The sequence below is a fragment of the Eretmochelys imbricata genome, chromosome 21 (assembly GCF_965152235.1).
Source record: "Eretmochelys imbricata isolate rEreImb1 chromosome 21, rEreImb1.hap1, whole genome shotgun sequence".
In the NCBI taxonomy this organism is placed as follows: domain Eukaryota; kingdom Metazoa; phylum Chordata; order Testudines; family Cheloniidae; genus Eretmochelys; species Eretmochelys imbricata.
In genome coordinates, this window is record NC_135592.1 from 13,724,384 (window position 1) to 13,740,880 (window position 16,497).

General features: G+C 53.7%; 1 protein-coding gene across 1 annotated transcript in view; it reads right to left on the reverse strand.

Annotated features, from left to right (window-relative positions):
* The window catches only part of KIF21B (kinesin family member 21B), a 78,665-nt gene that overhangs the window by 24,650 nt on the left and 37,518 nt on the right, over positions 1 to 16,497 (reverse strand). Inside the window, exons 2-11 of the mRNA XM_077839582.1 lie at positions 12,016 to 12,238; positions 11,450 to 11,632; positions 6,823 to 6,972; positions 4,914 to 5,078; positions 4,673 to 4,828; positions 4,224 to 4,339; positions 3,271 to 3,466; positions 1,688 to 1,877; positions 1,467 to 1,530; positions 61 to 282 (exon numbers count right to left, since the gene is read on the reverse strand). Coding sequence (XP_077695708.1) covers positions 61 to 282; positions 1,467 to 1,530; positions 1,688 to 1,877; positions 3,271 to 3,466; positions 4,224 to 4,339; positions 4,673 to 4,828; positions 4,914 to 5,078; positions 6,823 to 6,972; positions 11,450 to 11,632; positions 12,016 to 12,238 — 1,665 coding nt within the window. The remainder of the gene's footprint in view (positions 1 to 60; positions 283 to 1,466; positions 1,531 to 1,687; positions 1,878 to 3,270; positions 3,467 to 4,223; positions 4,340 to 4,672; positions 4,829 to 4,913; positions 5,079 to 6,822; positions 6,973 to 11,449; positions 11,633 to 12,015; positions 12,239 to 16,497) is intronic.

Here is a 16,497-nt window from a genome sequence, read left to right on the forward strand (position 1 = left end):
GCGTGGGCGCACCCAGAACAGCCCCCCGTCTGCCCGCCCAGCCAGGGAGTTGGCCATCACCTCTTCCTCCGCTGCCTGGTCTCCTTCTTCAGCCGCTCCAGATCCTGCTTGGCCCGCCGAAGAACTTCGGTGGCCTCCGCCTCCATGGAGACCACGGGGCTGCTGAGTGCCCCCAGGCCTGGCCCTGGAGACGAGCCCAGGGAGTACGGGGGCCTGGAGGAGACCCGTGACAGACTGCGGCGGAGCGATTCGTTCATGGCTTCGCTCTCCAAGAGCTTCGTCCTGGGGACCGGAGGGGCTTTTGGTCATGGAGATCTGCCACCCTGGGCAGATGTCCAAGAACCCCAGGGGAAAAGACACGCCCCCCCCCCAACCTCTAAGGAGGGGTGACCAGGAGAGCGTGTGTCTGGAACCTAAACTGCCCTTGCTCAGCTCGGTCCAAGGGGCTCAGGGCTCCGCTCCTAGGGAGGGGTGCTGCAGAATGGCCACCACTAACCATCCTCATGCCTCTCATGAGAGCAAAGAGTCCCGTCAGATGCCACTTCCCGGATTTAGTGCCTTCACTTGGATGGCAATACAGCCCGGACCACGTCACAAAGGCATCTCAGCCCAGGGCTTCCCATCAGGCCTGAACACTAACGGGAGAGAAGCAACCCTGGCCGACAGCCAGGTCTCAACAGCAATGGCGATTCACTATCAGCAGCCTAACGGTTAATCTTTAGCCGCTGGGCTAGACCCGGAGGGGGCACCTCTGTTTTCTAGCATTACGGACAGGGGTCTGGATCCTCAGTGGGAGGGGGGTAGATCCACATTGCTCCATGGACCCCAGTGGGGCAATGCTGATTTTACAACAGCTGAGAATCTGGCACAGAATGAGCAAGGGGATTCCTGTCTCTGGGGTTGTCAGTTTCTCTGGAACAAAATCCAGATTTATGAACAGCACTAGCTATCAGACTGCATCTCAATGTACCTCTCGGAGGCATTTAAGTCTGGATCAGCCAAGGCTCCAGAGAAGGCTTGGGAGCAAGGCGGCCAGACAGAACACCCTACAGGATGGGGACATTTCCCTCTCGAATGTGGGGCTTTTATTTATATTTCAGCAGCTCCAAGACACGAGATCAGGGCCCTGTTGTGCCGGGTGCTGCAAGCACCCGTGAGACAGTTGCTGTCCCAAAGCGCCGACAATCTAAATGGTCACGTCAGACCAATGGCAAGAGAGAGGGGAAGGGACTTGCCCACGGTCACCCAAGGTCATTGGCAGAGCTGCAATATCAGCCTACTACTTGAACTCAGTGCCCACAACATCAGTCACCCAGCCAGGAGTGGCAGAGCCAAGGAGGGAATCTGGGCCTCCCAGGTCAGCGTCGCCCTGCTAGCCCGTGCTGCCCCTTTGCAGGTCCTCTCGAGCTGCACGCGATACGTGGCCCCCCGGATGGGCGGAAGGAGAGAACGTGGCTCGCGCCCACCTGAGCTCCTCGATCTCCCGGATGTAGTTCTGGATCAGGGCGCCGATGGCCTCATTGCCGTCACCTGGAGTGAGAGAATTAGAATCACGGACAAGATCAAAAACACCTAGGAACCGGGGTGCCACTCAACCACCCTGAGCTCTGGGGTGGCTGTAATTTTCATGGTACCTGTCCGTATTCCCCCCCACACATACACGTCCTCCAGGGGTGTCCATCCTCACCTGCCTTGGCCAGTATCAAATTGGCCTCCTGGCTCATCAGGTGGGTGACCCGGCTGTTGATGGCATCTATGGCCTCCTGCATGGCCTTCACCCTCATGCGCAAGGTGGCGTTCTCCTTCTGGAGCATGGCGTTCTCGTGGAACAAGTCGCTGTAGCCCTCGGAGCCGTCCTCCCCGATCACACGCTTGCCCTGGGGGGAGAGGATAAGGGGAGATGCAGATAGGGCAAAGCCACAGCATCTGTCAGCACTGGCCAAACCCAGCCGGTCATGCACTCAATGTCTCCGCACAGAGGAAGATGGGTAGGGTGATCCTACATCCCCGTTTTGGCTGGGACAAGTCCCTTTTTTAAGGCATGTCCCGGGTGACCCGACTTTTTTGGCAAAAGTGGGCATTTGTCTCCAAGAGCAAACGGGACACTCACTTTTGTCAAGAAAGCGGGGTGCAGAGGAACGTGGGGAAGGAAGGGAGGGCTCGGGCCAGGCCTGCAGGGTGTTCCGTTTTCTCTTTGGGAAATGTGGTCCCCTTAAAGATGGGTCACAGCAAGAGGAGAAACGTGGAAAATCAAAAAATGGCAGGCGTGCCCATGGGGAGGCTGTGCTTGGGGGATGGCAGAAACGGGGAGCAGCTGACATGCTGTAAATGCCTTTTACAGCTAAGGTACTAATCTGAGCCCCATGATGGCAGGAGCTGAGCACCTCCCAGTTTCATGCATTTACCCTCATGCACCCCCAAGGGGAAGGGCAGTGCTCTTACCCCCGCTGGGCAGATGGGGATTGCGGCCCTGAGGCTAAGGGAGTTGCCCAAGGTCACACAGGGAGTCTGTGGCAGAGCAAGGACTTGAACACAGGGCTCCCAAGTCCCAGGCCAGTGCCGTGGCCACTGGGCCATCCTTCCTCTCAGACTAGTGAGATACATGACTCAGCTCAATAGCAACCCTTGGCTGCCTAAGGGCTGGTGCTCATGGGAAACCAGCCCAGACAAGCTCAGCACGAAGCAGGATGTCCGATATGCCACATGGGACAGGGATATAAAGCAGGAGATGCCTTCCCAGCTCCGAAAGATACTCTGAAGCCTTCTCCCTGTTCATAGCATGACGTACAGCCCTTTAACAGCCTACCTCACCATAGCCCCTTGCAGTCTACCCACAAACTACAGCGTCTCTGAAACTCAGCCATCTCTGGGGTGGAGCCCAATGCCACAGCATATACCACACCCAGGAGGAGTGGTGCTGGCCAAGGCCAGCAGACGTGTAGCTGTACACACACCCCATGGGGCCAGGTCTGCGCAGGGGAGGCAGGAGTACTTTCCCCCCGCCATTCGAGGCTGTGTTGGTGCAGCTGGGATTTGAACCGGTGACAGCAAAGAGTCCAGGTGTTTCTATCATACCCAGGCTTTGTACATGGAAGTAGATCTCCCTCTAGCAGCCAGCCCCAGCAACTGCAAAAGCCTGCCACAAACCCAGTTAGGGGAGTTAGTCCGTTAGCCCAAGTGGCAGGCACAGAAAGTCCTGGGTTCGATCCGCGCCGGTGACCCGAGTGGGCCGTACATGCGCGAGGCTTCGCCCACTCAGCCGCCCCTTACCGCCTTGTACTCCATGAGCTCCATCTGGAGGCGGGCGATCTCGGCCCGCAGGGCACTGATCTGTTGGCTGGTTTTGTCCTGGTTCACCACCACCTTGTTCTTGATGTTGCGAGCCCGGTTGGCGTACTTGAGCGTGTTCAAGGTCTCCATGAAGTCCCGGTCAGAGGGGCTGATGCAGGCGATCATGATGGTTTGACTGGGGAGGACGGAGAGCCAGCGGGGTCAACCAGAGCAGCCATCGAACAACGCAACGGCTGGGCCACATCAGATCAGCCAATTCCAACCCTGGCACGTGGGGGCCCATTGGCAGCTCCAGCCACAACCCCCATTGGCCTTTATTTACTTTATAACCGGGGTGCGATTGACGTCCGGGCCATGCCTTGGGTCCCTTCCACCCTGGGCCAGCACAGGCTTGGAGCGTGGCTAACGCAGCAGCCTGCTTCGTGCTGGCAAAGTGCCGACCTCCCCTGCTCATTACAAAGTGATGTTCAGGGAGTCGCCACCCAGGGCGGCCCACGGCAGGGCATCCGGGGCATCGCTGAGGCAGGAAGGATTAGAGCAATCTTGTGCTGGGAAACTCAGCTGCCAAGTCCCGGATCACGAAGGGCTCAGACACATTTTGCAAGAGCTAATTCCGAGAAAGCTGCCTAATTGCGTCTGGGGCTCGGGACTGAGAGAGCCGAGATAATTACATTGGAAAAGCCGCCACGGAGACACCACCGTATCCTTGGCAATGCGCCACCCCAGGAAACGCACACGGCACTTCAGATCCGTCCCTGAGCCAGAGCGGCCCTCCAGTTACTCGGAAATCTCCCACTCCCCACAGGTGACACACCCAGGGTGCAGACCCCAGACCCAGCAAGGGTACAGCTCTTCCATTCTGGGTCATGCACACCCAGCCGCAGCGGACACCCGCTGGGTGACCCCATGCCCTGGCTCAGGGTGCCTGGTACCTGTTCCCCCCAAGGGAGTCCTGGAGGAGCCGGGTCAGTTTGGAGTCTCGATAGGGTACGTGCACGGCTTTCTTGCTCTGGTCTCCAAGGGCGCTTATGACGTTTCCCAGGGCCAGCTGCCAACAAAACAGAAGGGCCTGAGTTCTCGCCCCATGCTGGGGAGGTCCCTTCCCTGCGGAAAACAAAGCTCAGGGTGATCGGAGCCACCTCTTTCCGGGGAGCAGGGGGCTCTGGACCAGATGCACTTGCAGCTATATCAGCCAGACAGTGTGCTGCCCCTCTCCTGCCTCCACTTTATTCCTGAGCCCCCAGATCCAGGAATCTACCCCTACTAGGGACGGTGCTGGATAGCGCAGCTAATGACCGAACCAGGACTCGGCGTGACCCCCGGCAGCCTCTTTATATCCACTGCAGCCCGTCCCGACCTCCTCCGCCCACTAAGCGTCTACCAGGCCGCAGTTGATGGAGATGCCCTCCTTGGCTCTCTCGCCCGTGGCTCCCGTCCGCTTCAGCCTCTCCGAACCGGCCAGGTCCACGAAGTGGAACTTGGCGGTGAGGGTCTCGTACTCGCCGGTGGCCTGGGATCCCTCAGGAAGGCCGGTCACCTGGCAAGCAGACACGCCGCAGAGTCAGCACGTCCCACGGGGGAACGGGGCATTATCCCTCTGCGCTGATAGTTCCCAACCCGACCCCGCTCCGAGCATCCTGCTGCAGCCTCACCAGGTCCGGCCGGGCACAGACTCTCATCTGGCACAGGTGGATGGTGAAGATGGCATGGGAGCGGGAGCTCTGGACATTCATCTGGGTGCTGGCGGTTGTGCGGGACAGAGCTCCCTGTTTCAGGCACTGGATCAGCTGCAATGGCAAGGAAAGGGTTAAAAGGAAACTTCCACCCCATCCTGCTGGGAGGGGGCACGATGCCAGAGTGGGGAGGGCGCCCTAGGTCAATGGGCCATAGTCACCCTGGGATGCGGGCAGCCGAGCCCCTGCATGGCATGCAGGCCCAGGTGCCTGGGCCCCGCACTGGGAGATCCCTGCCCGGTGACACTGGGGAGCGTCTCCCATGGCCACAGGGAACGAGGGAGCAGGTGCTGCAGGGAGACCGCAGAACAGCCCCGCTCACGAGTTACCAAGAAAGCCAAACCTGAGGCCAGGGCGGAGGCTCACTTAGGGTCTGTGTGCTCAGAGAAGGGAGTGGGAATCTGCCCATGCACAGCCATGGTGAGTAATGTAACACTCTACAGATCGAGGCCCTGGTGTGCTAGGTGCTGTACAAACAGTGAGAGCCAGCCCCAGCCCCACAGAGCTGACAGAGAAGGGACTTGCAAAGGTTACACAGCAGCAAGTGGCACGGTGGGTAACAACCTAGCTCTTCCAGGGCCCAGCCCAGAGTCCTAAGCACTGGTCCACGCTGCCCCCCATGATCTCTGCTGCACACAAAGTGTCTGGGGGCAACAGAGGAGGGATCTGACCTCCAGGTCCTGAGGGTCGTTTCTGCTATCCCCAGATGGCTGAGAGACGTTCCCGCTCACAGACAACGCACAGGGCAGGGGCTTCTCCAGGACCAACCCCATCCATGCACTTGTGCCAGGAGATACCTGCTTGAGGCAGCAGGAGAGACGCGTCCCAGCATCACGCGCTCACAGTCCTGCCTTTGGCACCTGACTTTTCTCCCCTGGGACCAGAGCCTCCTGCAGCGATGCCTGGTTAACTAATGGCTCTCACTGCCTGCTGGACGAACGATTCCCTCGCCCCGGCGCTACAGGATGGGGGCTGCATTCCCACCCCCCCTTCGCCCTTGGATGCTGCTCCCATGGGAGACAGGTACCACATGCCAACAACACGGGGGGGCAAGGGAGGGCTGGGCATGGAACCCAGACTCCTGCCCTCGGATAACAAAGGAGGAGCACATGAGCACTGAGGATGCCAGGGGACCACTCTCCCTAGGCCCTGCACCACATGGCACAGAGGGGAGGAGCAGGGGGCCTGGCGAGAAGGAAGGATCCAAGCACACAGAGTGAAGAGGTGGGGAGTGGATTTAAAAAGCCTCCTTTCTGGGGGCTGGCAAGGAGAGGGTTAACCCTGTCCAAGCTGGGTCCCCTCTTGCTGCAAGGGGGGCTGTTGAGTGTGGGGAAGAAGAGAGGGCTGGGATCGGCAGGGGGACAATTCCCCTTCGAGGGGGGGCTAGTAGAGCAGGTGGGGGGAGGAGGGAAAAATCCATTCACAGCCCATCCCCCTCTGCCGCCCCCCAGGTTTGGGACCAGGGAGCACGGTCGTAGGAAAATGCAAAGGGCTCGTATCCTGGTGCGGTGCCCTCATGCCACCCAGGGGCACATCAGCCGGCCATGTGTCAACGCCACACCCTGACCGTGGCTGTCCCAGGCCAGCAGCAGCCAGAGCCTCCCAGGGCTGGCTAGGACAGCCTGCAGGAGAGCTTCTGCCCTGGGACTCTGGCGGGCGGGCTAGTGCCCGACGCCCCTCGTCATCACGGGGGCTCTGCCCCGCACAGCACCCGGCCCCTCCATTCCGCCCATGCCCGCTCTCCGGCGACCCAGAGCGGCCAACCCACGGCAGCAGCCAGGCCCCGGGCGTCGCCCACCTCGTCCTGGGAGCTGATGAGGCGGGAGGTGACGCCCGTGGTGTAGATGCTGCCGCTGGCGTCCTCGTGGATTTTGATGTTGGACTTGCGGTGGCGGGAGTCGGGGTCCCGGGCGCTGTCGAACAGGTCCAGGATCTCCTCGTTGTAGAGCTGCGGGGGAGGGAGACGCGGGAGCAGGTTACTGGGCGGCACGGGGCCCGCGGCAGAGCCCAGCGCTTGGCTTCACGGCTAATCTCCCGCCACTGCGGGGTGAACAGGGGCTGTGCTGCGCTGGAGGAGGGAGTATCCTAGAGAGAGTCCACGCAGACCACCGCGAAACTCCCGTTGTCGTTTGCCAGTGGGTCCCAGCTGGCTACTGGATCTGCTGGCCCCACACAGGCCGCCACATGGACTAAGATACTCTAATGGCACCTGCTGGAACAGCTGGTAGAGCCCCCTGCTCTCTGGGGCTCCCCTGGCTGGTCACACGCCAACCTTCCAGCCGGGAGCTTGCTTCAAGGAAGAACTGAAATCGATTTGGGAAGATTTGGCTGGCATTAGGCTCGGCACACAGTTCATTGCAACAATCCCAGCTCAGGGACTAGCGGGAAAGCACCGCTGAGCGGCTCTGAAGCTAAAGGCTAATCTGTTCCACTCTGCCCCTGGAGGAAGTTAGCTCCAGCCCAGTAAAGCCTCCCCTCTAATGAACCTGCCTGGAGAGGGCAGAGGTCCCAGGACACGGCTAGGAACACAGCGGGAACAGCAGCCGCCTGTCACCTTGCATGCTGGAGCTTTAATGGACCCACAAGGTCACCCTCCAACGAGGGCAGCTTTTATTCCAGCTGTGCACACCACGGCGCTGAGATGCAGCCACCTCTGGGGTGGAGGGTAGCCATCAGCACACCCCACCAGGGGAAGAGGGGACACTGGGGCAAACCATTTCCCACAGGGCCGCGCTGCCCTGCTGGGTTGCAGGGAGAGTGGGTGTTCAGCGCTGAGAGGGCAGGCGCTATAGGCCAGCTGAGCCGGGCTCTGCATGCGTCAAGCCCTGCATGCGTCGGGCCAAGCAGGCAGCTAACGAAGCCATCCCCTGCTGACAGGCTGCAGCTGCACAGGAGCAGGCAGTGTGGTCTAGGGGCTAGAGAACTGAGCTAGGCCTCCAGAGACCTGGGTTTTGTCTGTTCCCAGCTCTGCCACTGACTTGCCGGGTGAGTGACTTCCCCTCTCGGTGCCTCAGTTTGCCCATCTGTAAAATGGGGATCAAGATACTGATCTTCCTTTGTAAAGCACCTTGAGCTCTCCTGAGGCAAAGTGCTAGGTACCAGCTGGCTCTAGATGATGCGACAGTAAAGCCTGAGCTCTGCCTACACTAGCGCCTTCGCCATCACTGTGATTCTGCGGATCGCCTGGTCAGAGCCAGGCTGGGCACAGGGCACTACGAACGGGCGACTCTGAAATAGACCAGAGGGGTTTGTCTGGAGGAAACTCCTGCCTCACGCTGGGACTGGATGCTTCAGTAGCCCAGACATCTGAGTCTCTGAAACTATTTAACAGGCAAAAATATCCTGACCGGAAAACAGACAGGACACAAACTCAGAACTCGGCAGGCAGCCCCTGGCAGTCATTAACCCTGCCAGTGCTGGAGTCTCAGCAGCCTCCGGGCTTGGTCAAACTTCTCTATAGCCAAGAAGCTAGCATCTGCCAGCCCTGCCGTCGGACAGGACAGCTTCTGGTGCTGAACCTACAGATCCAGAGCAAGGCCAAGGTGAAGGGTTTTCAGATGTAGCTCCTCTTAGCCTAGGGGGGATGGTTCAGGCCATGTAAAGGGTCCACGGCGTTGGCCAAGTTCGCACATACTCTCCACATGCCAGCGCAGTGGGGCCAGATCCTCAGCCGGCGTCAGACACAGCTTCATTGAAGTCAGTGGAGTTACCCCAGCCCGTAAAGTCTAACAGGGTGTTCCCAAAGGGGATGTCGCTGGGAGGAAAGGGATTGAGCAAAGGGAAACATAGGCTGAATAGCAGGAGGTTTCCCTGACAGTGAGATATACTGTGGCAACGTACCCGGTGGGAGTCCCAGCACACTGTGGCATTCACAAGCTGGCCTGGCTCTGGGGAAGATGTTATAGGAGGCAACCCTGCCGCAGCAGGGAGCAAAGGCTAGACGGGATCTCGTAGGATTCACTGCAGCACTTGTGTCGGATCCTATAGCTCATGCCCGGGGCTGGGCAGTCACACAACACTGCGGGCAGAGGGGCACTCCCAGCCGTGCTGTCCTGCTGGCGTACTGAACAAGAAGCAGGGTTAACCACCACTCGGAATAGCCTCGCCCCGACAAAGGGATTTCAAAGGAGGGGACAATGAGCAGGAAGGCCTCCCGCGTCCTGCTTCCATGCCAGGTCATGGGCACTCACGGAAGAGCCAAAACCCTGCCAAGGCTAGAGATCTTTGGGAACACGGTCACGCTTCCCACTTCTTCAGATCTGGGGCAGAAGAGATGAGGAGCATGTCATGGAAGGGAAGGTTTCCTAAGCTGCAATATGGGGGTAACTTACCCAGCCAGGTACGGGGGTCTGAAGCCATATGGGTCTCAAATCTTTGCCCAGATGGAGAAAATGGAGCTCAGACTTTCCAGGGGAACTCTGTGCTCTAGTGGTTTGGGCCTGATCATCTGGAGATGTGCAATCCACTTCTGGTTCTGACCCAGGCTCGCTTGATTTTTGGCAAGTCACTATCTGCACCTCCATTGTAAAATGGACCATTGGTATTTATCTAATTCATAGATATTTAGGTCAGAAGGGACCATTATGATCATCTAGTCTGACCTCCTGCACAACGCAGGCCACAGAATTTCACCCACCACTCCTGCGAAAAACCTCTCACCTATGTCTGAGCTATTGAAGTCCTCAAATCGTGGTTTAAAGATTTCAAGGAGCAGAGAATCCTCCAGCAAGTGACCCGTGACCCGTGCCCCATGCTACAGAGGAAGGTGAAAAACCTCCAGGGCCTCTGCCAATCTGCCCTGGAGGAAAATTCCTTCCCGACTCCAAATATGGCGATCAGCTAGACCCTGAGCATATGGGGGCAAGATTCACCAGCCAGATACTACAGAAAATTCTTTCCTGGGTAACTTAGATCCCACCCCATCTAATATCCCATCACAGGCCATTGGGCCTATTTACCATGAATAGTTAAAGATCAATTAATTGCCAAAATCATGTCATCCCATCATACCATCTCCTCCATAAACTTATCGAGTTTAATCTTAAAGCCAAATAGATCTTTTGCCCCCACTGCTTCCCTTGGAAGGCTATTCCAAAACTTCACTCCTCTGATTGTTAGAAACCTTCGTCTAATTTCAAGTCTAAACTTCCTGGTGGCTAGTTTATATCCATTCATCAAGGTGTTGTGAAGCCCAAGAAAATACGCCTCTGAAGGGATAGATATACAAGGATCATTGAGGCATGGAGTGTTAGCAGTGGGATTAGAGCTCAGGACCTCCCCGCTCCCAGTCTTTCAGTCCTTTCTAGGCTAGATACACAGCAGATGCTTTCTCCTCTCCACTTTTCCAACAGAGGGGGCATTTCTATGTTGGAGTGTGACTAGTTTTCAGATCACTTGAGATTTTGCACGTTCTAAAAAAAAAGCTGAAGTTTCAGGATTCCATGAAATTATGCAAAACTGATTTGGTAAAATAATGTCACAGTGGTTTTCAGTAATTTCACAAAACTCTCTCCCACCCAGCTATACACAGTATAATAATCTAGTCACTATACACAAGAATGGCACAGTCTGGATCAATTATATCACAGCATACATTTCTCTGTCAACATAATCTAAAAGTAAAATGCAAAGCAAACCCTTTAAGATCTCCTGGCTTTTTCATATGCCTTTGGGACATTACCAAAATAGAAATTTTGTCAGAACAGCGGGGCTAGCTATATACAGCCTTCCTGCATTCGCCCAGGGAAGGCATTCTAAACCCATTCCAGTCCTGAACTGCTGACTGATGCTGCATTTGGCTTTTTCACATTCCACCCCAGAACTAGCTGCATGTGCAGAAGAGCTGAAGTGATCACAAAGTACACGCAGTCTGCAAGGCACGATGGGATCATTCTAGATGAAAGGCGTAATAGGAAAGATTTGGATTCAGGCTCTGGGGACTAAGAAACAGGGCAAAGGGGTGGCAAGGGCCAGTATGTTACTTTCAAGGTGATCATTTCAGTTGGTGAGAAAGCTGGAAGCAATAGATGGGGTGGAAGGAGCCATAGACTTCCTGCTTAGCCCCTGAATTGGGGAAGGCTGGGAAAACCTGCTTCCTTTGTACAGCTACTGGACTTTGGGCCAAATCCGAATGTCGGCAAGTGGGTGCAGAGTACACTGTCTGCAGTCGAGCCACCCTCCAGCTCCCAGACACAGAGGGACCACAGATAACCAGCACCATGGCCTCCCCGAGAAGCCAGAACATAAGTTGTCAGCTCTGTTTTATGTAGGGCCCATCGCACGTGCCCCCCTGCTGCAGCGTGTGAGCAGCTGTGGTTTGTGGCCGCTGGGGCGGACACCCCTGCCCATGCCCTGTTCTGGGGTGTGGGAATGGCAGCTCCGAGCACTCCCCAGCCCCAGCTTGTCCCCTGCTCGCTCACACGCACCTCCAGGAACTGGGCGCTGACTTTGAACTCCGGCACGGCTGCGCCATGCTCCTGCGCCGCCCGCTTGCGCTGCTCGATGCCGCTGAAGAGGTGGGAGATGGCCCGCGGGATAATCCCATGCTCCTCCTCCGAGATGTTTGTGTCAAAGCCGGTGCCCATGGTGTACGTCTTCCCAGCTCCGGTCTGAAAGGGCACAGGACGGGTGTTTAGACAGCCCCACGGCGCATCAGTCTAAGAGCAGCCCCCTGCAGCTCCAGCCCTGGGCTGCCAAACCCAACCTGCAGCCACCCCTCCCTGACTGTTCCCCAACAGCGCTGCTGATGCCCCAAAATCCCAACCCGCAGCCCCCCCCCCCCCCAACATTCCAGCCCTGGGCCTCTGCCCCTGCACCCCACCAATGAGCCTCAACTCCGACCTGCAGGTCCAGCCCACCACCCTCCGGCATGGCTTCGCTGGTGCAGCACTCAGTGCCCAGCCAGATAGCCCACAACGGCTAACACCCGAGCCTGGCATCAGTGCAATGGCCCAGGTTTACCGCCGAGGCCCAGGACGGGGACAGCCGGTACCTGGCCATACGCCAGCACGGTGGCATTGTAGCCTTCGAAGCAGCCCTCTATGAGTTTGCTGACGCAGGTGGTGTAGATCCGCTCCTGCCACGTGTCCAAGTCGAAGACAAAGTCGTAGGTGAACGCCTTGTCCTTTCCCAGTAGCACCTGGGGCTCCCCGGGGGTCACCGAAGTGCAGATATGGCATCCCTCAATCTTCTCCTTTGACAGCTGGGGACGGATCCTGCCAGTGGAAGACAGACAACTGAGGACACAGCACTCTTACCTCTCCCAGAGCACCCTGCATCCCTGCAGCAAGGGGGATCACCCTACCCAACAGTGAAATGCAGCCACCTCTGGGCTGCAACATGGCAGCAGCTGCTTAAGCACACAAAGTAACAGTCTGGAACAGGAATACCACACCCAGGTGAAACTGCAGGATGCATGCTTTAGAAAGGCAGCTGGAATTTAGCCAGGGTGACCCCTCCCGACTCCTCTGACTAATGCAATGAGATATTAGAGACCACACAAAGGGTAGGGACCGTGGTGTTGACTGTCACCTCAATATTGCTGGTTCAAATCCCCCCGTCAGTACTTACTGACAGCAATTCCCATGTGATGGCTGCTTGGCCCATAGCAAGAGAGATTGGTGAGACCCAGTGATCACTGCCACCAACCTGACAGTCTATCCCTTAATCATTCTTGTGGCTCTTCTCTGAGCCCTCTTCAATTTATCAACATCCTTCTGCAATTGTGGGCACCCAAACTGGATGCAGTATTCCAGTAGTGGTCACATCCATGCCAAATACAGAGGTAAAATAATTTCTCTATTCCTATTCAAGGTTCCCCGTTTATGCATTAGCTCTTCTGGCCACAGCATTACACTGGGAGCTTGTGTTCAGCTGATTATCCACCACAACACCCAAATCTTTTTCAGAGTCACTGCTTCCCAGGATAGAGTCCTCCTTTCTATAAGTATGGCCTAAATTTTTTGTCCCTAGATTTATACATTTAGCTGTATTAAAACACATATTGTTTGTTTGGCCCCAGTTTATCAAGAGATTCGGATCACTTGGTATCAGTGACCTGTCCTCTTCATTATTTACCAATCCCCCAATGTTGGGGTCATCTGAAAACTTTATCAGTGATGATTTTACATTTTCTTCTTGGTCATTGATAAAAATGTTAGCTAGTGAAGGGCCAAGAACCAATCCCTGCAGGATCCCACTGGAAACAGACCTGCTGAAGGACTATTCCATGTTTACAGTTACATTTTGAGACCTATCAGTTAGCCAGTTTTTAATCCATTTAATGTGTGGCACACTAAAAAACAAAATATAAAATTAATCAAAGTATACTGTGATATCAAGTCAAACACCTTACGAGAAGTTTAAGTATATTACATCAACGCTATTACCTTTATCAACCAAACCTGTAATTGGATAAAATATATCTATCTATAGCTATATCTATCAGGTTAGTTGGACAGGATCTATTTTCCATAAACCCATGTTGATTTGCATTACTTATATTTTCCTCCTTTAATTAATTAAATCCCATATCAGCCGCTCCATTATCTTGCTCAGGATCGATGTCAGACTGACAGACCTATAATTACCAGGTCATCCCATTTTCCCTTATTAAAAATTGGCACATTAGCTGTCTTCCAGTCTTCTGGAACTTCCCCAGTGCTTCAAGACTTATTGAAAATCAACATTAACCGTCCAGTGAGTGCCTCAGTCAGCTCTTTTAAAACTCTTGGATGTAAGTTATCTGGTCTGGCTAATTTAAAAATGTTTAACTTTAGTAGCTTCTCTAACATCTTCCAGAGATACAAGGGTAATGGAAAGAGTGTTATCACCATATGATGAGACTGAATCATTCATTTTTTGCCCCCAAATACCACTTCTACATCTGACCATTTCTGCATTATTATTAATAATTCTACCATTTCCAGCTACTAACTAAAGGGCCAATACTATTGTCCAGATTCTTTTGGTTCCAAATATATTTTTTAAAACTCCGTATTGTCCTTACTCTGCTGGCCATCAATTTCTCCCTGTGTTTCTTAGCTTCCCTGATCAATTTTCTACAATTCTTAACTTCTGATTTATATACATTACTACCTAGTTACCCTTTCTTCCATTCTTAAAATTTTGTATAGCTTCCTTCACTTCCCCTCTAAACCTGGGTGGTTTTTTAAACAGTGCGGCCTTCTTCCTGAATTGTGGCTTTTTGGGCATCTAGTAAGGAGTTCTTAAATAATTCCCAATTATCATTCACATTTTTCTGTTTAAATTCTTTCTCCCAGAAGCTTTGGCTCATACTTGTTTTCAGCTTTGTGAAATTGGACCTATTAAAGCACCAAGTATCTATATCACTGGTCTGCACTTTATTCTGATTGCACATTATAAATGTGATCTAGTCATGATACTTGTTCCTAGGCTACCATTACATTTTAGTTCTGTGAGCAGTTGCTCTTTACCTGTAAGAACAAAGTCCAGTACAGAATCCCCCTGGGTTGGCTGCACCACCTTTTGAGTTAGGAAATTGTCATCTATAATAATATTTAGAAATTCAGAGGATGTTTGAGTACCGGCAGCAGGAGACCTCCAGCAGTCACTCCAATTGAAGTCTCCCATCATCACACAGGGTTCTTTCCCCCTACACGTCATAGATCAGTGCATAAGGAGCTGGTCATCCAATTCCCTAGTGTGATTTGGGGCTCTGTAGCAGACACCAAATAAGTCCCCACCTTGTGCTTTCTCTGTTAGCACATTGATCTGTGAGCATTCAAGATCATTTTCTTCCAAGTTATCAGTGACTCGGAAACAGGTGATGCCATTTTGGACCTAGAGTGCCCCTCCCCCACCCTTTTGCCCATTCAGTCCTTCCAAAATAGATTAGAACCATTGCTTTTAACGTTCCAGTTGTGCAAATCATTCCACTGGGTTTCAGGAATACCAAGTAGACCGAATTAATGCTCATAGATAAGCAATTTACTCAGCTGTAAGTGACTGCACAAGCCAGAAGGCACTGGGGGAATTGGGCCCTTTCTGAAGGGACTATATTTAGTGCTGGAGATTAACTTACTCTATGAGAACTTCGGCTCTTTTTGAAAGACACTTTGCTTATAGAATTAGAGAGAGAGGTGACTCACCGGGATGCCTGACGCTAGCAAACTGGAGTTACACTTACGAAAACCATTTAAGAGCAGATTATTCTCAAGCCTCTGGAGAATCCCAGAGGATCATTCCCACAAAAGCATCACACAAGCTGATTGAGAAAGCAGATTCCCAGCCCCAGTCCCCCAAGTAAATCAATCAGTCCAAAAAGGAAATTGTTCATTTTTGTCAACTATTTTCTACAAAATTATAAGAAGGACTTGTGGCACCTTAGAGACTAACCAATTTATTTGAGCATAACCTTTCGTGAGCCACAGCTCACTTCATCGGATGCATAAAGTGGAAAATACATTGAGGAGATTTATATACACACAGACCATGAAAAAATACACATTGTAAGATCACTTAAGAGAAATTATGTTGCTTTTTTGACCAAAACCCAGACATTTGAAAAAATGTCACTTTTAGTAAAAAAAAAAAACAAAACAAAAAAAGGGATTTTCTGTCAGAAAAAAACGTGATGGAAATATCCCCCAAGCAGCTCTCCCTGCTAGAGCAGGAAGCTGCAAAGGGGGACACATTAGTGAGGACTTGGGCCTTGTGTTTTCAACCTCTGGAGCAGTTCACACCAGTAGCCTTAGTGTGTAATTTGTCGCATCAGAGGTGCCGGGGCTCAGCTCAGGCAAGTCCTGGCACAAATTAAACCCTGAGTAGCCCTTCCCTCCCATGGCACTGCCTGGCCTGGCCTAGGTTTGGTACATTTTCTGGTGTTTTGAAGAGGATGCATGTGCGCGTGCGTACGTGTGTGCATTATATATGAGGGACAGTAAATTGTAGGGGAAGGTTTATGGGAAATATCCTTCCGCTATTACAAAAATAGTTCCTTATTATTATTGGTCTTGCAGTAGCTCATCGGAGCCCAAGTTATGGATCATGACCCCGTGGTGCCAGACGCTGTACAAACACAACAAGAAAACGGTCCCTGCCCCAAAGAGCTGATGATCAACTGTGAGAGACCACAGGTGGCTGCTGACAGACGACGAGCACAAGAAAACATGGCCCTGCCAAAGGCTAACTAAAGTCTTAGAAGCACCTTTCCTATTTATGAATGGCTCCCTGGCCTAGTCAGATGCCAGTCTCTCTCCTCCTCACCCCATTCTGCTAGAAAAAGAGTAAGGCCCATGTTTTCAGCAGTGGCCTCTGATTCTGGAGGCTTCTCTTTCTGGGAAGCCCATTTTGAGACAATTGGGGCCCAATTCCCAGAGGTACTGACTGTCCCACGACTCCCACTGACTTCAGCTGGATTTCCTTGTGTTCAAACCTTCTGGGGGGGAAAAAACCAAGGCCCATTCCGTCTCATGCTGGCCCCCCCAGAAGC